The sequence below is a fragment of the Phasianus colchicus genome, chromosome 8 (genome assembly GCF_987193195.1).
Source record: "Phasianus colchicus chromosome 8, bPhaCol1.hap1.1, whole genome shotgun sequence".
Taxonomy (NCBI): Eukaryota; Metazoa; Chordata; class Aves; order Galliformes; family Phasianidae; genus Phasianus; species Phasianus colchicus.
Genome location: NC_143443.1, coordinates 6,144,833 through 6,172,744, shown reverse-complemented (window position 1 = coordinate 6,172,744; position 27,912 = coordinate 6,144,833). Strand labels below are relative to the sequence as shown.

The 27,912-nt window shown below is 48.4% G+C and overlaps 3 protein-coding genes and 1 long non-coding RNA gene across 4 annotated transcripts in view; 3 read left to right on the top strand and 1 right to left on the bottom strand.

The window, feature by feature from the left end:
- Positions 1-729: 729 nt before the first annotated feature.
- SNCG (synuclein gamma) lies at positions 730-8,506 on the top strand. The gene is made up of 5 exons (XM_031602462.2): positions 730-1,313; positions 3,341-3,382; positions 4,190-4,317; positions 7,415-7,489; positions 8,148-8,506. Exons 1-5 carry the CDS (start codon positions 1,193-1,195, stop codon positions 8,166-8,168), a joined length of 387 nt encoding a protein of 128 aa, XP_031458322.1. The 5' UTR covers positions 730-1,192; the 3' UTR covers positions 8,169-8,506.
- Positions 8,507-9,564: 1,058 nt separating this feature from the next.
- On the top strand, positions 9,565-16,617 carry LOC116234803 (uncharacterized). The gene is made up of 6 exons (XM_031602583.2): positions 9,565-9,693; positions 12,743-12,824; positions 13,786-13,898; positions 14,289-14,500; positions 15,710-15,772; positions 16,079-16,617. The coding sequence occupies exons 4-6, from the start codon at positions 14,440-14,442 to the stop codon at positions 16,183-16,185; spliced, it is 231 nt and encodes a 76-aa protein (XP_031458443.1). The 5' UTR covers positions 9,565-9,693; positions 12,743-12,824; positions 13,786-13,898; positions 14,289-14,439; the 3' UTR covers positions 16,186-16,617.
- Positions 16,618-20,316: 3,699 nt separating this feature from the next.
- Positions 20,317-23,430, top strand: LOC149916996 (uncharacterized). The gene is made up of 3 exons (XR_016468525.1): positions 20,317-20,630; positions 22,797-22,859; positions 23,277-23,430. It is a non-coding gene; the product is annotated as an uncharacterized LOC149916996 (long non-coding RNA).
- A 2,646-nt stretch (positions 23,431-26,076) lies between these two features.
- The window catches only part of GLUD1 (glutamate dehydrogenase 1), a 30,475-nt gene continuing 28,639 nt past the window's right edge, over positions 26,077-27,912 (bottom strand). Inside the window, exon 13 of the mRNA XM_031602463.2 lies at positions 26,077-27,458. Coding sequence (XP_031458323.2) covers positions 27,339-27,458 — 120 coding nt within the window. The 3' untranslated portion in view covers positions 26,077-27,338. The remainder of the gene's footprint in view (positions 27,459-27,912) is intronic.

The window sequence follows — 27,912 nt, the reverse complement described above, 5'->3', positions numbered from 1 at the left end:
AGAAAGAATCGAACTCAAGGTAAATTACTAAGCACATCCAGATGTGATTAAAGATCTGTGTTTCAGTACTTTTTCCTGGAGAGGCATTGAGGCCAGGTGGGTCACCAGCTCAAGGCTTCCACCATCAGTCCTCCCACTGATATTCCTCTGCAGTGGCTCAGCCTGGAAACAAATAGAAGCAAGATTTCCCCTACAGCCATCGCGTTTTTAACCATTCTCATAAAATTGGAGAATGGCCTGGGTTGAAAAGGAATACAGTGCTCATCTAGTTTCAATCCCCTGCTATGTTGCCAACCAGCAGACCAGGCTGCCCAGAGCCATATCCAGCCTGGCCTTGAATGCCTGCAGGGGCATCCACAACCTCCTTGGGCAGCCTGTTCCAGTGCCTCACCACCCTCTGAGTGAAAAATTTCCTCCTAATATCTAAACTAAGCCTCCCCTGTCTCAGTTTAAAGCTATTATGATGGGTGTGTAGTCAAGTCCAAACTGTGATTTGTACTTGATGCCTGGGGGGACCACCTTCAGACATGTCAGACGTGGCTGGTGGGCTTTCCAGCTCCCTGTCCTTGGGCACCATCTGCTCCCCTTCTCAGTCAGTGCTTATGAGAAATCACATTTTTGTTACTGCTTTGTGTGGGATGCATGCTGTTTACAGCTAACCCAGAGAGCTGTCTCTGTCGGGTTTATTACCAGCACTTCACATGCTTTTCTCCTCCCAGGGACCCTGAGGAGCCTGTGCTTGCTGCAGCCCTGGGCAGAGGTGCTTTCAGGAACTCAGCTCTTTGGATGAAACATCTCCTTTTCACTTGAGAGCATCCTTGAGCGAGAGCACCGCAGCGCCTTTTAAAAGCTTTCTCTACCTGGAGGATTTCCAGAAAGTCTCTTACGTACCTCTGTCCTCCTCCTCTCCCCCTCCCTCCTTAAATCTTACCAGGCAGATCCATATCATTAATATTTCAGTACCAGCTGTTTGCAGGCATTGGCTACTCTGCAGTGCACTTAATCAATAAGAGCCAGAGAAGGCTGCAAGGTTTGTCTCACCATCCTCCTCCAGCAGAGGAACTGGAGAAGACACAGAGCCTGGCAGGGGAGGCAAGATCTAACAAGGGCAGGGCTGCTGACTGCAGGACCCCTCCCAAGGAGCTGCTTGCTGCTGCCCTAAACCCAGCTGCTACCCAGGGCAGCCAGAAGGATGGATGTCTTTAAGAAAGGGTTTTCCATCGCTAAAGAAGGTGTGGTGGCTGCTGCAGAAAAAACCAAGCAGGGAGTGACAGAGGCTGCAGAGAAGACTAAAGAAGGTGTGATGTACGTAGGTAAGAGAGCTGTTTTCAATTTGCTTTTGAGTATGGACTGCCGCATAAATTGTCTCGGAGAAAGTCTGGTGACACGGGTTGTGTAGTGGAGCTGAGAAGTGAATGGTGGGAGGTCTGGGTGATGTCCCTGGCACTGAGCTGCATAACCCTGGGATGCTGCAGCCATCCCGTGCCTCAGTTTCCCCAGCTGGGAGCCAGGCATAGAACCTGCTGCTGCCTGGGGACATGACAGCAGTGTGGCGCGAAACAGCAGATGTGTGACAGGCAGGTCTGTGCTGGGTGCTGGGTGCCTGTATGGTGTGTGACTGGCAGGTCTGTGCCTGCATGGAGCAGCTTGCCCTCCCCACGCTGCCATCCCGCTGCACCCAGGTGTGAGGTGTGTGCTGGCTGGCCCATGCCAGCAGGTCACCGTGTCAGGAGTGGGGCTGGAGGATGCACCTGTACCCACAGACACGCTCTTTGATCCTGAAATCCTTCTCTGTTTCATTGCCTGTATGCACATCAATCTCACTTCACTAGAGATACCCACATTCATTGTGCCCCATGGGCAGGTTCTGAGAATCAGCACGACTCCTTCCTGGCCCAGAAATCCTTCGGTTACCATCACATCTCAAACCCTCTCTGCTCAAGGTCACCCCCAATACCTGGTTCCTGCACTGTCAGGTGCATGAGAGTACATGTTGGGATGGTCAGATGCTCCAGGTACCATCCATCCGCAGAGCCTGCTTCCCAGGCCTGCTCGCCCTGGTGCCAACAGCAGCACCTGGCACAGCTTTCCTGTCCTCCAGATGTGGGGGGGTCGGGCAGTGGGAAAGTGAGCAGGCTCCTCTGTTACCATACCCACAGCTGCTGTATTTAAAACAGCTATATTGGCAATAGCTGTACGTGTAGAGACAGATTTAAATTGGAGATGAAATAAATACAAAATTTATGTGCAGCAGCCCTGGTTATGTCTTCATCCTGAATTTTTAAACGCTCAGCTCATGGCATGCTGCAAATGAACGCACGTAGCAGCTCACATTTCAGTTTGAAGCTGACTCACAAGCAAAAGGCACACAGCATCCCTCTACGTAATTGAGGCAGCCACAAGAGCCTGGAAATGGCTGTGTGAGCCAGCCTGTGGTGTTGCTCCTGCTCCCTGCTCTGAGTGATGCTAGGAAGGAAACTTCCAAATTTGTGTACTGAATTCCTCGCGTCTCCTTTGGGCAGTGCTCTGCATCTCCATGCTCTGACCTGGTTTTCATTTTCTCCTGGTTGTGGGGAGAGATGCAGAGCCCGCTCAGGAGATCTGAGCTCCTTACTACAGTTTCTAAAGGCTTTACAACTCAAATCGTGAAATGAGGACCGAGCAGAGGCGGAGATGACGAGAGGATTGGTACAGCCCCAGTTCTGCCCTGCCACACGCCCTGCGCTGGGTCTTTCAGGGACACGAGGAGCGGCGGCAGGCGCTGGGAGCGCTCACACGGGCCGCGGACCGACGAGCGAAAGGCGGCGGAGCGGCGCGGACGGCTCTGACGGCTCTGACGCAGCAGACGCGGCTGCCGGGCGGGGCTGGGCTGAGTCAGCGGGTGCGGCCGCTCCGAGCTCCTCGTGCGGGGCGTTTCCTCTGCAGGGCGGCTCCGAGCCGCCGGCCGTGCCACCCCGTGCACCGGAACGCGGCCCCGCCGGCGGCTGAAATCGAAGCCCGTCGGTCGGTACGCGGCAGCGCGGTTCTCTGCTCAGTTTGGAGCATGCACAACCGAGACGTGCCTCTGCTCTGCACGCACTTTATCGTATGCAATGCACGCACGTGGAGGTGTGCAAGGCCGGGTTGGATGAGCCCCGGGCAGCCTGGTCTGGTATTAAATGTGGAAGTTGGTGGCCCTGCCTGTGGTGGGGGGGTTGGAGCTTCATGATCCTTGAGGTCCCTTCCAACCCAAGCCATTCTGTGATTACCTCCAGTCGACTCTTTTTTTCATTTGGGAAATACCATTAATTTATGCTTGAACACTGATGGACAGCTTGTTCCTTCTTGTTCCCTCTCACAGGTACCAAAACCAAGGAAGGCGTAGTGCAGAGTGTGACCTCAGGTAAGCGCACCGCCCCGAGGGAGATGCAGATACCTGTCCTGTATTGCACAGCCCCATCTCTTCTGCCACATGGGGGATCCCTGGGGAATATGCGGGTCTGTGTGACCATCACATAGTCCACACCAGTGAACAGAGGAGCAATTGTTTGGGTCTGACACTTGCAGCTCTCTTGGATGAGAGCAGGTCAAAAACAACCAGCAGATGTTACCTGGCAGACACGGCTGGTTTACAGCAGTTGTGCATTTCACAGAGACAAGTGTCCCAACATGCATGCCTGCACCAGTCCTGCTGGGCATAGCCGTGGTCTGGGTGACTCCTGCTGGTCACAGGGGACCCTTCTGGGAGCCCCAGGCAGCAAGCCGTCTGCTCTGCTTTGCAAGGAGAGCAACAAATACTTTCTTTGTCCATGTTCTGTGACCAAATTACTGTTTTCTACCGGCTGCATTACATCAAACAAATGAAGAGTGCCCATGGAGAGGCGCACACACCCTGCAGCACAAATACCTCATTTGCTTGACTGTCTCTTAATATCTTACACTGAGTTTTTCAGTCTCCGTTTGCACGTGAAGGCTGAGTGGCTTAAGTGCTTGCATTCCCCTGAGCAGCATTTCAGATGAGTTAAAGCCCTTACCTACATGATCTAAATTCACGTGTTCTCATAGTAAAAAACAAACAAACAAAAAAACACGTAAAGACTTTAACAGGGCCGACTTTCTCCCTCATCTTAGTGCAACCATCTTATTGTGCCTTGCTTTAGCAGCCTCTGACAGCAGTGAGCTGACTGACTTTCTGTTGTTGAAATCCCAGTTGCTGAGAAGACCAAGGAGCAGGCTAACGTGGTGGGAGAGGCAGTGGTAGCCAGCGTGAACACGGTGGCCAGCAAGACAGTAGAAGGAGCAGAGACCATCGTGGCCACTACAGGAGTTGTAAAAAAGGTACGTTTGTGCCTTCGGTGGCCTGCGGGACAGAGCTCGTCTTTGGATTATGCTTTAAATATCTGCAACTGTTTACAATTGGTGGTTTCACAGTAGGAAGCTGTGAGCTGGTTCAAGTGTGGAATTGAAGGCTGTGTGCCGGAGCAGGACGGCTCCTCAGGGAAGGCCTTTCTGCCTGTTAGACAGGACTCTTCCCAAGGGATAATGAGCAGCAGCAGCTTTGTGTGTGAGGCTGGCTGGAGGTCTGGTGTGGGCAGCTTCTTGCTGAGCCCGCTTGTTTTTACCCTCTTTTGAGAGCTGTGGTGAATAGCGCTGGTAGTGAGGCAAGCCAGGTTAGTCACAGAGCACCCAAACCCAGAATCAAAGCAAAGCAAGGCTGGCCAAAATGGGTTTAATTGTTCAGACGGTTGGCTGATGAATTTCCTGGCCTGAAAGTAAACCCATTGTGATGTGAAACAAAACTTCCACACACCGCGTAAATCCTGAGAAAATAGCCCAACAAAAATGGTTCTGAGTGACACAAAACATCCCCCTGAAAGCATGCAGAAAGGGCTCACATAGGACAAGTGCTGAGCCCTGGGGACATAGTTAATCTCTGTTGTGCCAGGGAATGGTGGTGAGGCTGCAGCTATGCATGCGGTGGTCCCCATAGGCAGGGAGTGATGAGCCTTGAGTACCTTTGTGCGACCCAGGAGAGGGAAGGACTGGCTGGCAGCATGAACCTGCTGCACTGACAGTGAGCTGCTGGTCTGGCCAAGAAACTGGTGCTGGGCAGCAGCAGAGCTCTGTTTGCTAATGGAAATGTGGCCAGGAACTGCCCCTCACAGCACTGGGCTCTGTAGTGTGTTTGGGAGACCCGCTGGAAAAAAGAAAACCTTTTGACAGCATGTGAGGGGTCTGTCTGCTTGGGAGGAGGTTTTTAAAGGTATTTTAGTTAAAAGATAACACACACTGCACATTCTTTCTGATTCGCAAAGGAACAAGAACCATCGGTAGTGTGGGTTTTGTCTACAGCTCTGCACCCATCTCAGTGCCTGCAGTGGGCAGTGAGGGATTCCAGTGAGACTGCCACCCCTTGAGCATCCCCATCTCAGATGAGGATTGACTTTTTTTTGTCTGCATGACACAGCACAAAATCTGCTGCATTGCAGACACGGCGTGGCTGGGAAGAAGCACGTGTGCATACACACACACTGAACCTCCCTGGGGACTGGAGAGGGTTCCCCAGCTGTTCATGCTTCCCCATGGCTCTCCCTCCATCTCGACCGTCCCTACGTTTCCCTCCCATTTCTGTATGGCTCAGTTGACAGCTTATCTCAGCACATCGGTTCTGACTGCTTTCTGTCTCACCCCACAGAGCATGTCAGCAGGCATCAGTCACTGGGAGTGCTGGGCAGTCCCCTTGCTCCTCCCTGCACTGGGCCCAGCACACTTGTGTCAGTGCTGTGGCTTTCCTAACAGCTGCACATTCAGAGTAGGAACAGTGTGTGTACACGGCCTTCATTCTGCTCCGATGAATATGGTTGCACCAAAGGAACAAAAAGCTCATATACAGGAATCTTCCACAGTGTATGTATTCTGTATGAATATGTATACAAAATCTTGAATACTGTTCCTGAAACTTTTTTTTTTTCCCTGTAACTTCTGAGTTCAGCCACTGCGTGTCTCTCTTCTCAAGCCGAAAGATTCAATATTCCCCATTCAGAATAGAAGAAAACAGCCCTTAGCAATCTAAATGAAAGGTTGTTTGGTCTTTTGTCGTTGTTGTTTTGAGTACTTTTGCTAAGACAATATATTTCTGAGCAGAAAAAGATCTGTCTGCTTGCCACTGAAGAACAGCAGTGCTGACTAGTTGCTCTGTGGTTGCACCATGCCTTTCCCTTAGACTGTTTTATCCCTTTTAATGAGAGGATGAACGCTGACAGGCACTGCCCTGCGACCCAAGGTGGGCACCCATCAATTTCTGCTCCTCAGCCACAGCACAGGCCCTTCCCTAGCGTGTCCCCCAGCCCATCACCCAGACCCCATCCTGCTGGTGCCCCCTGTGCCTGCTGTTCTGGGCCGGGTGGGAGCGCGTGAGAAAGCGGTATCCAGAAGAACTCCTCAGCACAGGTTGACACCTCTCCATCCTGTGATTGTGCTGGTTCCTGCCGCTGCTGCTCAGGAAAGCTCTCAGGGAGCATGGTAGCTTCCCTTTCTATAAATAGAGGTGAGTCACCATTACCCTGCTGCAGTGCGGCCTTGGCAGCGCACAGCTGAACAGACACAACAAGCAGCACAAGTGCTGAGAGGGGGGATGTGCCCACCCCACTCCTTTGGGTGCAGCTTCCTGAGCACAGATCTGCCTCCCTGTATTTACTCACTGACAGAAGACAGTGAAGTGACCCAAGCAGCACTATGGTGTCCCCTAGCAGCCCTAGCTCCCACTCTGTTGGGTTATTGGTAGCCATCACGTGTGTGGTTTTATGTTATCAGAGCACCTGGGCTCCAAGCTAAGCAAGCCCAGTTCTCTCAACCTTTCCTCATAGGAGGGGTGCTCCAGCCCTCTGATCATCTTAGTAGCCCTCCTCTGGACCTGCTCCAAGAGCTCTGTGTCTCGTGTTGGGGGCTCCAGGCCTGGACACAGTACTCCAGATGGGGCCTCACAAGGGCCGAGGAGAGGGGAGCCAAGTCAGAGGATGTGGCAGTAATTATCCCAGCTAATGATGCAACGCCAAGCACATTTCCTAGGGAAGAAGCCCCGCTGTGCTTGTCATGAGGAGCATGCACAGATGGACTGATTGGTTCTCAGAAGGCAGCTGGGGACAGTGCCCAAAGCTGCGATGGATGCTGTTTCTGTGCTGCTCATATGCAGGCAATTTCATTTCCCTGTGGATCCATCTCCCCTAGGAGCCACAGGGAGACAGCAGCCTGCAGCAGGGCGGCTGCTCAGAGAGAGTCACGACTGTGTTTGATCTCAGACACACAAAAGAAAATGCCAGAAAAAGAACAAGATGCTAAACACAGTCTTCTGTTTGTTTGTGCAACACTGGGGTTGCTCAGCCTGTCCCAGGCAGGTGATGGCAGCCGAGGCCAACATCTCCCTTGTGCCTTGCAGGAGGACCTGGCTCCGCAGCAGCCGGCGGCTGAGGGAGAGCCAGCTGCACCAGGGAGCACAGAAGGTGGCGGAGAGGTAAGGCTGTGCTGAGCCCTGCTCCTGCCATCCCCACCTCCAGCCTGCACGTAGCTGTTCTGTGGGGCTGGGTTTCCCCTCTGTGCAATGGTGACCGTAGGCTTGCTGCACGCGAAGCCCATCGGCGTTCCCATTCTCATCAGTTGTTTTGGCAGAGCTCAGAGGTTCTCCGTGTTTTGCTGCTTCCTTTATCAGGGCCAGAAGGTTGCCATGAGTGGTAGACTTTTGAGATTGTCAGCTTCTACTTCATTTTGGCTTATTTTGGAACATGAACACACACATAATAACTAATGTTTTCCTTTGGTTGTCTCATCACATGGACTAGCTTTTCCCTGTTCTTAACCAGACTTTAGAAGAATGAACACGAGTTAGATTCTGCCAAATTTAAGCTATTTCCTTTATTTTATTTTATTTTTTTTTTAATCTACTGTTGCTACAATGCCCTCTTAAAGCCAAATGCCAGCTTTGGGTCCCATCTCAGCCCTTGAACAAGGACAGTGGAGCTCTCATTGCCCAAATGGACAGACACTATCCTGGTGCTCTGTCCTTTACTGCCTCAGCCTGAAGACTACCAGTGTGAATTATGCTCCTAGTTTCGCTTATACACATTTTCTTTGTCAAAATGTGTAACTGTTTTCCTGTCTTACTTCTCTCACAGGGTGAAAATGAAGGCAATTAATCAACTTCTATCTCAAAAGTTGGAATCCCAAGAGCATACGTGGAAATACTAGCTGACACTGCAGCAGGGACAGCCTGCGCTCAGCACTGTAGTCTTTCACTCGCCTCATTAACCTTAATATACAACGTAAGTCAGCTCCTGATTGTAAGGAGAGGGTGACACTGTACTGGGGGTTCCCCCCCAAGCCCCCCCCACGTCCTTCGTGGCTTCCTGACCCCCAGCTTTGCGTGTTCTGGTGCTCCGGTTTGTTTTAGTGGGCTCACTGATCCATGGCTCATGTCCACCACCACTGGCACTTGGGGTCTCTAGGTATTGTGGAGTTTATTTTTTATTTTAACTAATAAAAAAAGTGTTTGAACAAGTTTTTGTTACGTCAGTTTTATTTGCATGGTTTAGATGTTGGTCGTGCCAAGATGAGGAGCTCTTTCCATGCAGACATGCCATTAAAACACAGGAGGCATCTCCAGACCGTGAGGGCCTTAGGTAATGGCATCATGAGGGAAATAATGAAAACTTGTTATTTCTGAAGGCAGTGGTATGGATAGCCAGCTGTCTGTCTGTCAGGGTTGAAAAAATAGAGACTTTTGCTTCTAAAGTAAATAGAATATAAAGTTAGATAAATGGAGGCTATTCACTTCTTAAGAATGTCCTTGTGTTTAAGAGGTTGCATGTGAGGGGAAATTGGAAAAAAATGAGCTTTTATAAAGGAATGTGAAAGTCATATTGAGCTCAGCTGGCATTCATTGTTTGCTGCGTACCCTGCACACAGCAGAGCATGAAAACCTCCTGATGTATTCGAGTATGTAATGACAGAAACATGATGGGCACAAACTGGTGAGATCTGACCTGCAGGTCCAGGCAGGAGGGCTGTGGTGAGGTGGGTCTGTGGCATGTTTCAGAGCAGAACATGGCTGAAGGAAGATTTTAAAATGCATCAATCTGTACGGATCTAAATGTGCTGGGTTTATTCACTGACAGGCAGAGCACCCCTGGATTCAAGAGAAGCCAGTGTGAACTGCAGAGATCAAGCTGCTTGAAATCAGATTACCGACATTCACTGAGGTGCATAATGATGGCAGCTGCTGGAGGTATTGCAGGAGAGACTTGCTGTAGCACAAAAGTGCTATTGGCCTCTCTCACTTAGGAGCTCTACATATAAGACACTTCCTTGCTGAGAGCACAGGATTTCCACTGCAGTGGGTGTTTGATCTCCACAAGGACAGAGAACCAAAGAGCACTGCCAGAGGTAACAAGGTCCTCAAAGGCAGCTGTGACTCACAGGTGAACCCTCTTCTCTGGTGCTCTGCAAAGCATTCTCAGAATTGGAATTGCCAGTTAGAATAGCAAAACTCAAGCACAGCGTAAGGGACAGAAGGGGTCGTGATGCTCACACCCGGCAGCAGGAGGCTAGGAGCTCACTGGGGAGAGGCAGGAAAATAAGTCCCTGCTCTGTAGCGTTGCTTTATGGTGGTGCAGCTGTATGCCCTGCTGGGCACAAGAGGAAGAGGAACACACAGGAAAGCAGGTATGCATGCTGAGCCAGCCTGTGATTCAGAATAAGGGGAAAGCCACTCCCCAAAATGCCTGTTCTCTCATATAGGCTTTGCCTTCGCCCAAAGCAACTTAACACAGGAAAACTGAAACTGCAAAGTGAGGAGAGCAGAAGCTCTGCAGCAGTGAGCTCTGTGCTCGTGAGAGAAGCTCTCAGCATGCCACTTGTGGACGCTGCAGCACTGTTCTTCCTGTGGGAAGGAAATGATGTAACTGATATTTACATACCTGTAGCTCGAACTGTAATCCTGAAAGCATTGCTCAATTATTGCATAAATACCTGAATGTGGGCAGCTTCCTGGGCAGGCAGGGTTCAGCCCCTGCTGCTAGGTGCTCACGTGCCTTGCACAGGGCCGTCACCAGCCTTACAATGGGACATGGTCACCCTGTGTCACCCCGCCATGTCAGGCAGCCACCATTTCCTCCCACTGCTGCCCCACTACCAGGCCCCAGCCTGGGTGAGGAGAGCAGAGGGCACAGCCTGTGCCAGGGTGAGGGGAGTGAAAGCATGTCCCTGAAGGCAGAAGGGTCTGCCCTGAAGGGAGCTAAGATCCATTAATTTTTTATTAAATGTTGCGTGTGTCTGGAGGGCTAATTTAGCTTATCGAGAACAGCTTTAGTTTGATCTTATATATGAGTAATGCATGGCTTAGTGTAACTCCATCTATTCGTCAGCAAATAGATCTATTTCTTGAGGTGAAATCACATAATATGCTTACCCGGCTGCTGCAAACAATCCCCAAACCCCAGTCCTGGTGAAAGTATAATTGAACAAAGAAAAACAAACAAATATAAACACTTCCCACTTAATTAACCCTGTTTGACCATTTTCATGTGTAAAAAAGGGCCTCTCACCCCTGCTGGGTGACGCAGGCAGGAAGGCTTGTTACTGCTGTACAGCAGGGTGCTCAGAGGTGTGTTCTGCCATGGATGAGGTGGGAACAGAGCTATAGCAATTCCTAGTCTCCCTGCAGCACCATGTATATGGCTCAAAATGAGGCTATGTGGGCTGAAAAGTGCCAGCTGGCTCCAGGCACAGCCATGGTTCATTAAGGAGCAGGTGTTTGGGGTTTCTTTCTTTCTCTTTAGGTTTCTTTCTTCCTCTCGCTGCTCACCTAAGGTCATGCTGTGGAGGTCCTAGACTGGGAGGCACAGGTACAGAGCAGTCTGGGCAGCCAGGCAGGGAGCATCCAGGTGGGACAGGCTGCACCATCAGAATGGAGTGTTGGTGGTAATGCTTTCCTACACTTCAGCTCTGGCTATGCAGAGTAACTTCTAGAACAGCCCAAAATGCCAAGGAAACCTCAGCATGCAGCTCTGCCTGCAGTGTGGTACCATGGCTGGCATTATCCAGGGTCTGACTGCAGCCTCAGCAAACGCAGGGGACTGAATGAGGCAAAAGTCCAAACTAACTTGCCACCTGTAGGCAGTTCAGTCTGACCTTGCAACACATGGAGTGATGCAACTCAGCCCAGGAAACCCATTCAGGAAGAGTTAATCCATAGAAATAAGAGGAATTGAAAACTAGATGTGCTCGGAGGCTGGAGCAGTGGGCCAGTACATCAGAAATCAAGAGACTGGAGCACAAAGGCATTTGTGTTGGCATTTGGCTTTCAAAATATATTCAAAATATTTTATAATACCCTGCCCCACCCCTAGGATTTCTTTTTCTGAGACAGCACAATTGAGAGCTGACAAGCAAGATGAGCAGTCCCACAGTACTTGCTGGTTGGGTCTGTCAGGTGAGGGATAGATCACCTCTGTGATGGGTACAGGCTATTGACAGTGTACAGCAGAGTCAAAGTGAAGTCTGGGATGAACGAAGTGAACAGTGTTGAAAAAATCATGTTTTTACCCAGGACAGGTTAAGTTATTCAGAGAAATACTTACTCTGGTAGATGAAAAACTGGACATGAACCAGCAGTGTGTGCTTGCAGTCCCAGAAAGCCAAGAGTATCTCGAGATACATGAAAAGAGCAGTGGATAGAAGGGAGAGTGAAGGGATTGTCCCTCTCTGCTCTGCCCTTGTGAGGCCCTATCTGGAGTCCTGCATCCAGATCTAAGGTACCCAACACGGGAAAGGCGCAGAGCTGTTGGAGCGGATCCAGAGGAAGGCTACAAGGGTGCTCAGAGGGCTGGAACACCTCTCTTATGAAGAAAGATTGAGGAGCTGGGCTTGGTTAGTTTGGAGAAGTCTCTGGGGCGACTTCGCTATGACCTTCTAGTACTTAAAGGGAGCTTATAAGCAGGAGGGGGACTGATTTTTTACACAGTCTGATAGTGATGAGACAAGGGGGAATGGCTTTAAACTGAAAGAGGAGAGATTTAGGTTAGATGTTAGGAAGAAATTCTGTACTCAGAGGGCAGTGAGGCACTGGCGCTGCTGCTGTGCAGAGAAGCTGTGGGTGCCCCATTCCTGGAAGTGTTCAAGGCTAGGCTGGATGGGACCCTGGGCAGACTGAGCTGATGGGTCACAGCCCTGTCCATGGCAGAGGGCTTGGAACTGGTTGGTGTTTAAGGTCCCTTCCAACCTAAGCCATTCTGCGATTCAAAAAACCAATGTTATCTCACAAAGTAAATAAAGGTGATGCATTACATTCCAATAATTTTCTGACATGGCTTCATAACTCTGCAAGCTGACTGATGCACAAACGTCTTGGTCCTGTCATGTGGGACTATTCATAATGTGTAGAAGTGTAGAAATTGTAGATGTATTAGATGGGATTTCTATTTGTCAGGGTACATATCAGTGCCATATGACTATTTCTTCTACTCTGGTTTATATTATAATCTCACATGTCAGCTTGCAGGGGACGTGTGTAGTTTCTTTCTTTGGTTTTGAGTTTAGGGTTTTTGTTTGGTTGGAATTGGGATAACTATATTAAGGATAAGAATTACATTACAACAGCAGCCATGCTATGCTGCCTCTAAAATACTGTTATAACACAGGTCATGTTTTAAGTTCCATACAAGCATGCAGTGTTGTGAACATTATCCAAACTGCTTTTCTCCCCTCTGTGCAGACTCCACAGACAGAGCCAGTGGGGCCCTTGAGCTGAAATCCCAAAGGCACAGATGAAGGGGGAGGACATCCAGACAGTGAGGGTCTGAGCATCTCTCTTGGAGCTGTGGTGGCCCTGGTGGATGGTGGAAGCTTCAGGCTTCTCTTGTGCTTTCACTAACACAACTCTGCACAAAATTAATGGAGGTGGCAGCAGTATGGCTGAGAGTGCTGAAAACTGGCAAGATCTGCCCGTTTCAGGCAGTTTTGTTGTTGCTAGGTTCTCAGATTTGAGCAAGACAAGCGGGCTTATGGTAATGCTTTTGGAAAAAAAAAATTGCAAAGAGACCCAAAATATTTGTTTTTTTTTTTTATCAGAGGTTTTGCAAAGCCAACAACAAAACTGTTTGGAAAAAAAAGAAATCAGCAAGGAATTGAGAAAGGTTTGTGATGGGAATCATAACTGAAACACTAACGGCCTTGTCTGGGAGGAAGGGGGATCACTGTCTGAAGTAACAGAGGAGCAGTGCCAGTGGTGCAGAAGTTGAAAAGCTCTCTGCACAGTGCCAGCCAGGCTGATGGCATGGAGGGGAGCGGTTGTGTTCAGGCTTGTTTTCTGTTGCTCAGGCTCACTTGGGTACTAATGAAGCACTGAGCTTACAAGAGCTGTCACTTCCCACCCTGGCTTACCCACGGTGTCTTGTTCTCGTGCCCATTTCCCACCAAAAAGCTTTATTCAGGAAGGTGAATGTGGGTATGAGTGCGAACATCTGAACCAGGAGCTTTGTGAACTGGAATGCAGTAATGAGGAGTTGGAGCCCTGGCCCTGCTCTGTCTGAGCACAGTGGTTTATTGGTGTAAAGCTTCTTTGTCTGAAGAATTGGTGACAGAAAACACACATTTCAAAGGCTGGTAGAGACACGTGAGATGCCACTTTTATTCAAGCGGGGATGTTCAGCAAGGAAATGATTTTAAACAATATCGCTGTACTGATCAAATCAGTAATACAAAGTTATACTAGTAGACAGTCTTTGCTGTTTGGACTTGTTTTTTCCCTTCCCCAAGGACTGCCAAAGCTGATCCAGCTGCCCTCCCCCCAGCCTGGCACGGCCTCCAGCAGCGCTGGCTTCTTGCAACCCAGCAGGAGCTGATAACTGGGAAGTTGTACAAAAACTCAGGTAATTAGGGCTTTCACCATCAGAGGGTATTGCACGTGACCAGAAAAGTGCACTGTGATTAAAGATGCTAAAACCCAAAGGAAGTTGGGGCTGCAGCTGCCTCCAGATGTGAGCCCACCACCATGCTCGTGGAAGGAACAGGCAGCAGCCAGGCAGGGTGAGTGCAGGATGTGCTCAGGTGCTGCTGCTGCGGTACTTTTCCAGAGCTCTTTGTGAGGAGTTCAGTGGTTTCTGACTGCTTTGGTGGAACGAGTTATTTTTGCTTTGATTTTTAAAAAACAACAAACTTATAAGCAAAGACAGTGCGATGAAGCAGAAATCTCCACCTGGGCGCACCCTCTTTGGGAAGAGTAAAGACATATGTTTAGATTTTCAGCTCTCATTCCTCAGGTTCAAACTCCACCCATAGCACCAACCGTCCCCAGAGCACCATCAGGACTCCTGGCACACATATAAAGGCAGACAGGCCAGGACACTCCTGGCAGCGTGCTGCGCATCCCTGGGTGTTGGACTTCTTGTGACAGAGGCATCAGGAACCACCATGTCAGGTAGAGGCTTCCAGGGGCTGAAAGAGCAGGCAGAAGGAGCTGCAAAAGATGCTGGTAAGGAGGATGAACATCACTGTCTATGTGCAGGGGTCAGTTGCTGCTTTCACCTACACAAACCTAAATCTGAAGCTATGCTGCTAGTTCTGTCGGAGTTGACAAGACCTCCAGTTCACCACCACCAATACAGGCTGGGCCAGGCAGCCCCCACCAGCCCGTGGAGCTCTGCTGAGCAAGTCAGCCTTCAGCTCTCCCCACACAGATCCTAAACCGGGTGGCTTGGGAGCTCTGGAACCCTTCTTGGTGGCAATAACCTTTTGTGTGTAGCATTGCATTGCTCACTGTGGTCTTTCTTTTTTCATGCTTTGTGGAGTGTTCTAAGCTGCTCTGCTTCCAAGAGCTGCAGTTTGCCCTTACTGTTTACTGCTTGGCCTGAATACCAGTGCCTGCTTGTGATACCTATATTGATTGCAATGCACTGTCTGAAACAAAAAATAGAAGTGTGTTCCTGCTATATTCTTCTTCAGATTTTGCAGGGTTTACAAACCTGTGCGTATGTTTCTGCCATAAGTATTCCCACATTGTAGGACCAAGTACTGTGCATTGGGAGCCAACCTTGCTGTGCAGTATGTAACAGCTTCTCCTTTAAATGAAACAAATCACTGTATGCACAGCTCATGATAGCACATTATTTACAGTGTGTGTGCAGACCATTCCTTTAGCAGAGGAGATAAGATGGCTGTCACTTCTCCTGCAGCCACCACCAGCTTATATTTTGTGCAGCATCTCACTCTTAATGCTTTATTTTCTGCAGCTGATCCACTCTGGTGCTAGCTCCCACTTCTCTGTGTGCTCATTTAGATCTCTGTAAAGTCTCCCTTTTCCTGCCCTGTCCTCTTCTTTTAAATGTATTTTATTCCCATTTGAAAAAAGGCACTGTACCCAAGCAGCCTATGAAGACAGTGCACGTGAGACCAAATATCTCCAGGGCTAATAACCTCTAAAAATCCATAAAAGCAAGTGTAGGGCAAAGTAAGCAACTTCACAGCCAAATGTCTCCCTCCAGCTCACTGCTAACCTCTGCTTCTTCTCCTTATATTTTTATCATCTTACCAGCTGGAAGTGCCCAGCTCCCAGGGGGTGCTGATGCCATTCCACAGCAGCCCCTACATTCACCACATGCCCATGAGTGAAACCCCACAGCCCTACAGACAAAATCTGTCTGTAAGGGGCATGTGGAAATGAACCTTTTGTCCTTAATTACAGCGAGTGCGTTGGGACAGGCCACTCAGGATGCAATCAGCCAGATTACAGATGCCGGCCAGAAAGGTAGGTTTGGTGACTGTTTTGGCCTTTCACAACACCAATGGGAAAAGATTGCAGGTGTGTTCCTTGGTAGCTCTGCTCACCAGTAGATGTCCCCCAGCAAGTGGCTCCCCTCCAGCTGCCGTGCCTCATGTGCAGCACTGAGCCCTGTGCCCGGTTCTTATCACTGGACACTGGCAAGATATGCCTCTGTATTTTTATAGTGGAAACATTTTCTCACCTCCCTTCCCCGTCATAAATACTGAATGAACTAGTTTGCACTTTTTTCAGGCTTTCTGCTTACACGTTGCATTTCTCCCTCTCTTCCAGCTGTGGATAAGGCTTGTAAGACAGCGCAGGATGGTGTAGAAAAAGCAGCCGGGCAAGCTGCAGAAGCAATGTCTGGCTTTGGGAAAAAATGTGGATTTAAGAAATGATGTTGATGTAAGCAAACAGTACTGCATGTGAAACCCATCTTTGCAATTCCCGACTCCTCTGTGTAGAAAGCGAAAGCTATCTGAGATCTGGATAACTACTCTCTCCCCACATACAAAATCATAAGGCGGAATGATCTCCTCATCCTTCCCACAGGAAAAACGCATCTCAGTGCATCTCATAACATCTGCTCACCATGTTCTATTCGAAGTGGACTATAAGGCTTCAGCAGTGTTACTGCCCTGCTCTTGTAGCAGTGCAACAGTGATTGCCACATCTGTTGAATGTACTCACAAAAACAGCAGAACTGGTACTATTCTGGAATACAAGAATATCCACATGATTAAACTAGGTTCCCTTCCAGTAATCAGAAGTTAAGCTGCTGTTGTATTTCATGTCAGTTGTTCGCTTATTCCATTTTGCTGTATTTTCAGATTAACGTAAATAAAATTATAATTAAGATTTCCACCCCTCGGAAATACTTTGCCTCATTATGTGCTTGTGTTGTATCATGGGGCTTCCTGAAAAGGACAACGCCATGTCCTGCAGATCTCTTTTGCTTCTGATTGCTGGCTTGATATATGATGGCTATTTATGAGGGTGGATAGTGACAGGACAAGGGAGAATGGTTTTAAACTAAGAGAGGGAAGTTTAGGTTAGATATTAGGAGGAAGTTTTTCACCCAGAGGGTGGTGAGGCACTGGAACAGGTTGCCCAAGGAGGCTGTGGATGCCCCATCCCTGCAGGCATTCAAGGCCAGGCTGGATGTGGCTCTGGGCAGCCTGGTCTGCTGGTTGGCGACCCTGCACATAGCAGGGGGTTGGAACTAGATGAGCATTGTGGTCCTTTTCAACCCAGACCATGCCATGATTCTATGATATGATTCTATGATATGGCTACCCCACAAGGCAGGTGGGTGCTGCACTGCTGCGTGCTCTGCTAGTGGTGAGCCAGGCATGGCCAGCATGGCACTGCAGGTCCCATGGCAGAACAGGGGCTGGGTGCCTGCTGCTCCTGTCTGCACCTGTTAGCAGCCAACCACGTTTTTTTCTGCCCTAACGCACAGCACATTCACTCACAAAGGCATCAAGAAATTGGGCAGCATGGGCAGGTTCAGACAGCATTGCCTCACAGCCCTCAGCCAGGAGCTGGGAGTGGTGGGGCTGTGGGAAGCACCGACCTTCACTCATACAGCCCTGGAAAATGGCCTCTCATCACTGGCACAGGGGTTGGCTGTGAGCTGCCCAGGGACTGCACATGCTGAAAACCCTCAGAGGAACCTATAGGTGATACATCACCAGCGAGTAAACATAGTCCAGGGCTTTGCACAGCATCCCAGTGCAATGCCCACAGTCGTTTAAAGCTCTAAAAGCCTAAATATTTACCCAAGTGCATGCTCACAGAAAAAGTGCTGCACTATTGCACTCAGTTACTGGGCAACACTCCACAGTACTTAATTATTTAGTGCTTTCCATGGTTACTTCCCCGACGGTGAAATCTTCAGAGAACAATCACTCAGGCTTGGAATTTCACAGCGCCGTGCTGTGTTTGTGGTGGCCCACACACAGGTCTGCAGAGTACCTTACTTTCTGCAAAGCACTGCTCAGTCCACATTACCAAAACCCAAGCAGTGATGGTGGTTTGTTTCCCAGCAGAACAGTTACCTTAGATACCATTGCCACTGCTTTGTGCTTGTGGAGCAGACCTTTGCTGTGCAGTTTCCATGTCTCTGCAGCACTCTCACTGGATGCATCCCAGCACAGTGCAAGGTGGGACACACACATCACAGCCCCTTTGTCCTGAGGGCAGATGCTGTTGCACAGGCACCCGTGAGTCTGAGTCACTTGCTGGCAAGAATTTCTAGATCTAAACTGTAGAGCTTTGCTCCACAAATGGGGTCATAGCTTTGTTCATAGTGCTCTTTGGCCTCGAAGCATTCGGGTTCTCCGTCCCCTATGTATCACAGAGGTGACTGAGTCACAGCCAGGACAATACGTTCCCATCCCACCCAATGGCTCCAGATGGCACATGAAAGCCAAGCAGCCAGTTGCAGCCCTTGCCAGCTCACGTGCTGCTGCCCAGAGGGACACACGAACTTATCTGACACCTGAGCTCTCACATTTCCTCCCATTTGCTCCTGAGTGTGCCCTCAGCTGTCAGAGCCTTGAGATGCCACACGAAGGGGATTTGGGCACCTTGCCTGTGTGGGCCAACGCTGCCATTAAATGCCTGAGGGCTATTGAGGAATTGAGTTTGTGAGCACCCTGTGCTGCTGCATGGTGGGGCCAAGCGTGCGCCTTTGGCTGTGACTGCAGCAGTGTGTCTGCTCAGGGTCATTCCCTTGATTGCCATCAGCAGTAGGACATCTCGGCCTGTAATCCAAGATGATGACGTGTCAGAACCCAGTCCACTCTCTCAGCTGTTCGTAATAACTTTTCATAGAATCACAGAATAATTCAGGTTGAGACCTCTAAGATCGTCAGGGCCAGCCTTTGATGCGTCCCCCCCATGCCCAGTGACCACGTCCCTCAGTGCCACACCTCCTTGTTTCTTGAGCACCTCCAGGGACAGTGACTCACCACCTCCCTGGGCAGCCTGTGCCAATGCATCACCACTCATTCTGAGAAGAAATTTTCCTAATATCCAACCTGAACCTCCCCTGACACTTAGAATCATAGAATCACCAGTGTTGGAAAAGACCCCCAAGATCACCCAGTCCAACTGCCCACCTACCACCAGTATTTCCCTTCTAAACCACGTCCCTTAGCATAACATCTAAACCCAGAAGTTGTGGTTCTGTTCCATGCCAACGGTGACAAGTGACAAGAGCCCGAGCCTGCTGCTGGCTGTGGGTCCTGCTGCCCTCACCATCAGCTGTCACCATCAGCAAGTGAGGAAGCAGCACAGAGCCAGGAAATTGCCATTTCCTGAACATGGATCTGGCTGCAGATAGCTGAGGATGTTGTGGAGAACAATAGGTGAATGTTCTATGGCCCTGCTGTTGTGCAGTGGGTTTCCACGGACCTAATACTGTTGTGGGTTATCTGAAGCATTTGGGGTTTTTACTGCACTTGTAGAACCATTCTAAACTTTATCAGGTTCTCTTGAGGTCCAAGGCTTTGGTTTTTGTAACAAAGTGGTTCCTTTTGTCTCAAGCAGTTTTGTTTCGTTTATTTGTTTGCTTTTCAGAAGTGTGTTTTGGTAGAAGCTGTTTTCCAACATGGTAAGTAATCTCTGCTGACAGAAGATAACATGATATGGAGACCTCCCTCTGTACCCTATTGAGTTGAGCACAATGTCCTGTTGTATGCCAACGAGGATCTGCAGTGCTTGGAAGAAAAGTGATACTTTGCTGAAATGCAGGTGGGCAAATGGTAAAGGAGCTGCTGCTGAAGCAGTTTATTGCGTGGTGTGGAGAGAGCCATTCCAGGAGCCTGCTGTGAGCAGGTCAGGCTGACTAGCAAGCATCTTGTTTTGGGGCAGGTTATGCTTTTTTTTTCTTTTCTTTTTCCCTCCTACTCCAGCAATAATTGCTTCTCAGCAGTGGGAGATCCTTGTACATAGCGTGAAAGGGTGCAAGAACTCACTCTGCCAGAAAGCAGGTGATTCCAACAGGGCACAGGCTGGCTGCTCTGGGTGTGAGAGGCTGGGCAGCACGAGGAACCCTCCCAGAGGGACTGGGGCAGGCTGGGAGGGGATGGATGCACCGCCTGGCCTCCTGCCTGCAGCTCCCCGGGTTCAGGGCTAGCAGGGGCAGGCTGCTGGGCAGTGTTATGACAGAGTATGAAACTGCTAGGCTCATCTCACACAACAAAGATTTCATCACGTACTCCTCAAAAAAGCAGGGTTAGCTCCTCCCATTTGTTTTATAACGATGAGTTTAAGCCTGCCCGGAGGGGAAAAAAAGTAAGCGAGAATCCTCTGAAACTGGATGCTTTTCTATGTAAGGCTTTGAAATACCAGGGCTGGTTTAGGCAATTCTTCAGCTGAGGACTGGGATGTTTTTTGGCCCCAGCAGCCTCCTGGGAAGGTTTTGTAAGGACAGCTGTGGAATGCGCTCTGTTTACCAACTTCTTGCCATGGAAAACAAAGCTTTGATTCCTGGGCCATGGAAAACTTCTGCCGATGAATCCCCACCCCCTCTCTGGGGAGGGAAGCACAACAAACACTAATGCCTCTTCTCCCTTTTATGCCTGGCGTATTAATCACCGAGCAGGGCTCGCCGCGTCCCGCTCAGCCTGTGTTTGCCCTCTAACTACGGGGAGGAGTTCTGCTTTGTCTATATAAAGCTGCACCACTTTGCTGAACACTGTAACAGAACCAAACTTAGAGACTCGATCACCCATCCTCTGTGGGGAGAGCAGACCAGCAGGAGCCATGTTTGGGATTGGGAAGAAGCTCGCCGAGGAAGCAACGCAACAGGCTGAGAGTGCTGCGCAGGCGGCAGGTAAATACCATGGGCTGCTTTCCCCGTGCCTCCGACTGCGTAGGGATGCGTGCCCTGCTGCACTGCTGTGGGCTTCTGGCCCTGCAGCGTGGGTGGATGTCTCATGCATGAATGCAGCTTTGCAGATGCTCTTCTTGAGGGTGTGGTTGGTGTGGCTGCTGCTCTCAAACCCCACTGGTTCTAAAGCGAGTGAGGGACCAGAATTCAATGCTGGCTTCCCGGTGCTGCTCGCATCCCTTTACCAAGTGGGTGCCAGAAGGGAAGAGGATGGCAGAAAGCTGAGAGGGAAAGTGAGGCCATTTAGGTTTTGCGTTACTTTTTCACAACTTTTTCAAAACACGAACAGCTGTGATAAATATGAGCTCTGCAACACCACGATGGATTTGCTTCTTGAAGCTCCGAGGTCCTTGCTGTGCCCAGCTGATGCTGTAGCTGCTCATCCCACCGCAAGCCCTGGTGCAGTCATTGGGCTCGGGGCACCTGCAGCTTGGTGCTGTGATGCTTCCAGTCCCTGCCCAGGATGAAGCAATGTGCCATTTAGGTGAGCCACTGTCTGTGAAGCCCTCGCACAAAGACTGCCGTGATGCAATTCCTCAGACTTCTGTGCTTCATACAATGGGAGTAGCCGAGTTTACCTAAGGCCATGTAGAGTGAAGTTGGGCACTGCAGGTGACCTCAAATGCAGTAGAAATACTACTTTCAGGATTTTTTTAATATTATCTCCTAATGTGCAGATCCCCTAAGCAGTGATCAATGAAGTAAAAGGGAAGCATGCTGTTTAATTACTACTTACCCCTGGGCCAACTCTTTAGGAAGAGGAAAGACCCCTCACCACACCTAGTGGCCACTTTTCCAAAGAATCTGAGGTGATTCTCAGAATATCTTCATGCTGAAGCATGGAAGGAAAACACTACAAGATAGGCAAGCACTCATCTTTTCAAATGAAAAATTCCTCTTGCTTTTCCTTTACAGCAGCCCTAGACATGCATATTCTGTGGAGATTTTCATGTTCCTGCTCTGTTTCTTTACATTAGAGGACCATTATCAACTTTTTTTCTGTGCTAGAAGGCTGATGTGGGAATTTTAGACATGCTATTTGCCTTCTTGAATGGGTTGAGAAGTTATCTCAGTGTTCAGATAATTGAACTGCTTAAGTGCCAACCAACTTCAAGAGCAGAGCTTTTAGATTGCAGCAGTCCTTCCCCTTCTGCCCCAAATGCTGGCAGCTGTGCCAGCCCTTCAGACACCCTCGGCAGCCCTTGGCCTGAACCTCACACACGTCTTCCCAGCATCTCCACACCGCAGCACACCTTCCTCCCAGCAGGGCTCCCAGGCAGTCTCATGCCTGCCTTGGTGAGTGACAGTAGGCAACAGCAACAGGGTGCTCAACTCACATCCCACAGCGCACCCAGCCCTGGAAGCGCTATCAGCAGAGGTATTCTCCAAATCCCTCTTTAAGGGTTTTTATGCCAGTTCTTAAACTAGAACAAGACTGTCCAACTGGTGGTTCTGCAACTATTAACTACGTCATCTCCGAAGTACTTCGGTTGTGCCTTGCAGGCTCGGTCCCGTGAGCCTTTCTAAGTTTGGAGTGGCACAACTGGCCTTTGCTTGTATCTAAAATTAGCACCCGCCCAATAGCTCCTAATGGAGCTGTAAACTGCATCTTCCTCAGCCCACCTCATCCACCAGCTGGTGAACTGTGCCAGAAGGGGATGCATGATGATAATTAGTGTAGCTTTGTGCAGTACAAGCGTCTTACAAACCCAGGGTGAAGTAAGCCACTGGCTTGAGACAGCCTTAATGCCATAGCTGCTGCTTGCTGGAGAGCAATTCAGCCCAGGTCTAGAGAAGTTCTGAAGTTCTGGGCAGCCCCAGTCCACTGAAATGCTGTCCTTTCTCCCACACATCTGTCCTCATGCTGTGCTCATGCCCTCCCCCACGAGCAGCCCGGCTGTTCATGCAGCCTGTGGGGCTGGGCAGGGCAGTGGGTAAAAATGGTATGACGTGGAGCCAGGCGAATGAGACAAACAGGTTCAGCTGAAGGTCACTCACTCAAAATTGTATTTGACTAATTTTTCTTCTTAGAATCATCTTCTGAGATGTGATTACTGAGTTTAGGGGGACAGATAAAGAGTGCTTAATTGATGCTGTTTTATTCTGCAGTTAACACAGTGGGCCAGACTGTGCAGCAAGCAGTGGAACAGGCCAAGGATGCTGGTCAGAAAGGTACGGTCATGTTTCTGATGCTTTCACTGTCATTCCAGTGAAATCTCAGATGGGTCCCTCGCCCCTGTCCCAACACCCACCCTCTTGTGAGATCCTGCCAGCCACGTTGCTGCCCTCAGTGACTGCAGTGGGAGGGCAGAGCCCAGTTTTCTTAGCACTTTCCATTCCAGAGCACAGCACTTCTGCTCTGATCTGGGGGCTACAGGAGCTCAGCCCATTCCAAGCTGGGCTGTGCTGCAGTGCCAGGGCCGGCCAGCCAACAGCAATGAGGTCATTCTTTCCCTGCCCACACAGGACTGTGCCACAATGAGACCCCAGTGTGTTCCCCTCTCCACCTCCCCTCCCACCCACACCTGATGGGGAAGGGGAACATACTGCAGTGATGCTGCAGTTACCTTTGTTTTTCTTTTTTAAAAGCTCTCGATGAAGTCTACAAGGTCGCTGAAACTGGTGAAAAAGCTGTAAAAAATGTAGCAAATCAAGCAACTTCCTGGGGCAAAAGCTTTGGACAATGAAGATAACGTAACACCACTGAATGTATTCTTAAATAAATAAAACCCCCTACAGTGTACATGTCTGGCACGCATTCTTTGGGATTATTCTGATTACACACATTAGAACAGTCAGCGATGTAGAAAGGTGGGATTACTGCCCAGCAGACTGCTGAAGTTGCTGTTAGTGCAGCCAAACACTGTCAGAGCTAAGGGAAGGCTCTGAGTGGACATGATGTAAGTGGCCCACTCCACATGGGCCGAGGATGTGAGATTTGGGGTTTTCTCCCACTTAGTCGGTAAGCTGAAGTCATGACCCCATGCAAGCCAAGTCTCACAAGCTGAGCACTTCAACACTGATTTCAGGACAAGGTAAGCACCTGCATGCTTCTGTGCTTTGATCTTACCTGTAAAATTGCAATTAGGAATTACACAGATGAAGGATCAAGTGTGTTTACGGTGTACGGACCCACCGTAAAATGGTACTGTGACACTCAAACCAATAACAGCACAAACTGCTGGCCAAGTGCCTAACATGCCACTGAACTAAATCCTCAGTGCAACTTCAACAGCTCTGAGCAGCAAAGCATTGATGCAGCACGTAGCAGCTGTGGTCAAACACAAAGATGGGCAGTTATCAAACGTGGTGAAAGGATGAGTACTGAGGAAGTCTGAGTTGTAAAAAAACAAAACCTAATGCACATGAACTTCAACAAGAAGAGAATTCGCTACTGCAATCAGTAAGGAACTGGATACTACATTCTCACCAATTGCTAAAGGCATAACTTAGAGGTCACTTACTTGGTATCTTGAAATGACAGCAGGAATTGTCACTGTGTAAGCACTTCTTCCTGACAGTGACAGGTGCCATCAATGACAGCGGATGCAGTACTGATTTCATTGCTGGCATGAAAAATGGTTGTTGTACTCGCTCTTCTGCATGGCAGGTTTTTTGCATTTAGTAGATGGCAGGAAGGAGGTAACTGAAAACTGTGGGTACCCTTATCCATGCTCTTGGGAGGCTGCATGTGCCCAGCACACAATTTGCTGTAGGCATTAGGCATGGCTCAGAGCCACTAGAAATCTGTGCTCACATGGAACTTCAGGTACTGGCTGGGCTGTTGTCCAAGCAATTCTCCAAAAATCCAAGCAATTTTCTTGCTGAAGCATCCAGTGGTGTGCCAGCAAATGCAAACAGAGGTCGTGGCAGTAGCTAGAGGCAACACTTGTGCGTGTGCTCTATGGCTGTGTAAGGTGGGGAGCGTTCTCCAAGATGTTTGAGCTAAAATCTAATTGAAGTTACAGCTGCTATAAGGAAACACAATGGTTATATTTGTAATCTACAGCCTGGAGCATGGCTGTTTCCTTCAGCTGGTGTTGCTCAGAGCAACTGTGTGAAATTTTACTTTTTTCCTTCTTTTGCTGTTGCCTGAACTTGGGAGAGATGTGATAAAAGCACAGCATCTTGTTCTTAACCATCTGATGCTGCTGGAGCTGATCTCTGCACTGCACTTAACTCAGCACCAGAGTAGCCTATAATGTACACCTCGATTTCAGACGAGGATATCTATCACAAAAAGTCTGGATTCACTGATACAGCTTGACAAGCAAAGGACAAATCAGACGATATGCTGTAATCTGAAATCAGACTTTGAATGTCAGTCTCGTCAAGAATCTGAAGTTTTTAATAGAAAGCATCCCAGATTCTCCTCACACCACCCTTCAGTTATGCCCAGTTTGCACAGAGAAGCTGTGGGTGCCCCATCCCTGGAGGTGCTGAAGGCCAGGCTGGATGAGACCCCAGGCTGCCTCATCTGGTGGGTGGCAACCAGCCCACGCAGGGACTTGCAACAAGATGGTCCTCAAGATCCTGCTTAGCAATCTGTGCCAGCTGTCTGTGTGCTCCAACAGTGACAGGGCCCCACTCTACAGGTCTGAACAGCTGAACTGACGGAGAGAAGTAGAGGAAATGAAGGGGCAGGCAGGAAGAAAACTATCAGCCAAATTTTCAACAACCATGCCAGCAGAGAGCACAACTCAATTTGTAAGATTCTTTCTCTTTTCGATAACACAATGGTAGTAGTAGGATGATAGAAGAGGTAGAACCCCCCCCCCACATATTCTGTTACATTTTTTGTTGTGTATTGATGGCAGTAGAGGTGGTCTGGCAAAATGGTGTCTGACATGGAAGTGCGGATGAAGCAAAGGTGTGTCATTAAATTCCTCCATGTGGAAAACATGGCACCCACTGACATTCATCAGTGCTTGCTGAATGTTTATGGAGACCCAGCAGTGGATGTGAGGCAGTGGGTAGTGTTTCATCAGTGGTAACAGCAACAGTGGGTTACCTCTGGTGCAGATGTTTATGAACGTGGCTCATGTTCATTGTAGCTAATGGTGGTGAGTATGCTGAAAAATAGTGTTTTGTACCCAAGAATTTGCTCTATCAATCAGTGTTGTTGTGCTCTTTGTATCTGCTGTAGTAGTTTCTATGGAAATAAATAGGAGGCACTGCTTTTGGAGCAACACATGTATCTAACTTCAACCATCCTGTTTGCCAAGCTCATGAGACTATCTGTAAGAGTGAGCCCCTGACAAGAAGTTATTGACAGTATCTTACCAGTAACCATGCAACAAATCAGCAAGTGTATTGTGAAGATTCGTGAGTTGGTTGTAACCAGTGAAAGCTTTTGCATGAAATAGAAAGCAGTAAAACAACAGCATAGTTGGTTTGGAAAGGTCAATTTTTTTTTTAATAACTGCTCTTCTCTCCAGGTTATGTTATGCAGTTACAAAGTAGATAGAAAAAAAACATAAGTTTCTGGGAGGGACTAGTTGTCTTTTAGAAAAAAACACTCATATTCATTACATAAATAACAACTGGCACTTCAAGGGGACACGGCTGGACAAAAGCCTTAGACTTTATAAACTGTGCTTGATCCAGTAATGCGTTGAGGTCCATTCTGTTGTATTTGAATATATTCAAAACTGTCACAACCTTCTGATGGCAAAAAAAAAAAAAAAAAAAAAAAAAAAGAAGCTATGTGTTAAGACAGTGGATTAAGTTTACAGCAGCATTCTAGCTCCTCTGTAGTTTGGCCAATGATTTCTGGGTTATATTTCACGGTAGTTGTTCACTGAGGCAGTATCTAATTTTGAAAAAGCCTCTGGGAGGAAAAGACTGACAAAGAATGTTAAAAACAGGTATGATTGCTTAGCAAATTCAGACTATCCCTTTTCTTAAAAAAAAAAAAAAGAAAATCTGTAGTCAGAATAATTACATAGATGCTTGATTTAAAAATGTAACTATAATTGCTTGATAATTTCAGCTTATAAAAATATTAGTTTGTCAACTCTACATACTTCATGGTGGTAGCCAAGCTAACTTGAGCAAGCAATAGGGCGCAGTCCTATAACAGCAGCAGTTAAAGAAAAAAAACATTGCCTAGAGAGAATCAGGCCTGAAGCTTTACTACAAAAAAAATTAGACTCCTATAGAAGTTAATCCCTGCTGGAGGCCCATTCTTCCTTTGACAATGCCATAGCATTGATCATACAAGGCCTTACTGAAAGTGCCAAAGCCAAAATTATACCATTAAACAAAAGTGCATGAAGTAATAATGAGCTAAGTGCTCATCCAGTACAGTATCTGATCTGAAGTTTGAGAAGTGGCTCAGGTGGCAAGACCACTCTTTCATACATAAAATGTACCATTTTGTTTTGTAGGTGAAATACCCAGAACGTCCCCCACAAGTGCTGATGAACTGTTATCTTCAGATACATGCTTGTATACAATTTCCTAATCCATGGACTTTTATTGTAAAAAAAGACTAGTCTGGACTGAAACTAATTGAGAATAGAATCCACTATAATGTCAGAAGAAAAGAAATTTTTGTGGTTACATGTAAACTTGTGATAAGCTTTTCCAAGAAGAGGGTACATTGATGGCAAGAGGGATGGGATACAACAAGGAACAGTGACAGCCTGCTTATGTAAAGGTCAGGCCAGCCTCATTGTATACTTTGAAGACTTTCTCAATCGCATTGACATAGGCAGCTGTTCTCAGGTCCAGACCCAGGTTGTACTTCATGGCAGTACGCATGATTTGCTGAAATAGAAAAGGTTGTATGAGATTTCTGCAAGTTTCCTATAGAAACGACATCAGATTCTGCTTGCAGGTTCCAAGTAGGGGCGTAAAAGCCCCTAACACTGCTACCAGAGCTCAGATTCTTTGAGAATAAAGTCTAAAATTTCTCAGTTCTCTGCTCGTCTACGATTTAAGAGGTCTCAGATCTCTACAGGGAAAGACAAGGTTTCAAGTGTTGTTTCCCTACTAATTAGAAATACTTCATAAAGGGATCAATCTAAAACTGCTGATGCTAAACTAAGGTATTCTTAAGTACTTATTAGGCAGGTACAAGAAGATAACTAATATGCTTCTAATCACCATAGCTTCCCCTAGAAAATACTTCCAGATATCATACATTAGTCCCTAATGTTTTCTATGCCCAGTTAAACTTGGTCATCACTGCACAAAACTGAAACATTTGAAAACAGTAGCC

Coding starts and splice junctions, on each gene's coding strand:
- SNCG (XM_031602462.2), top strand. CDS start 1,193: ATGGATGTCTTTAAGAAAGGGTTTTCCATCGCTAAAGAAGGTGTGGTG. Junction 1,314..3,340: donor AGAAGGTGTGATGTACGTAG/GTAAGAGAGCTG, acceptor TCCCTCTCACAG/GTACCAAAACCAAGGAAGGC. Junction 4,318..7,414: donor CTACAGGAGTTGTAAAAAAG/GTACGTTTGTGC, acceptor TGTGCCTTGCAG/GAGGACCTGGCTCCGCAGCA.
- LOC116234803 (XM_031602583.2), top strand. CDS start 14,440: ATGTCAGGTAGAGGCTTCCAGGGGCTGAAAGAGCAGGCAGAAGGAGCT. Junction 14,501..15,709: donor AGGAGCTGCAAAAGATGCTG/GTAAGGAGGATG, acceptor CCTTAATTACAG/CGAGTGCGTTGGGACAGGCC. Junction 15,773..16,078: donor TACAGATGCCGGCCAGAAAG/GTAGGTTTGGTG, acceptor CCTCTCTTCCAG/CTGTGGATAAGGCTTGTAAG.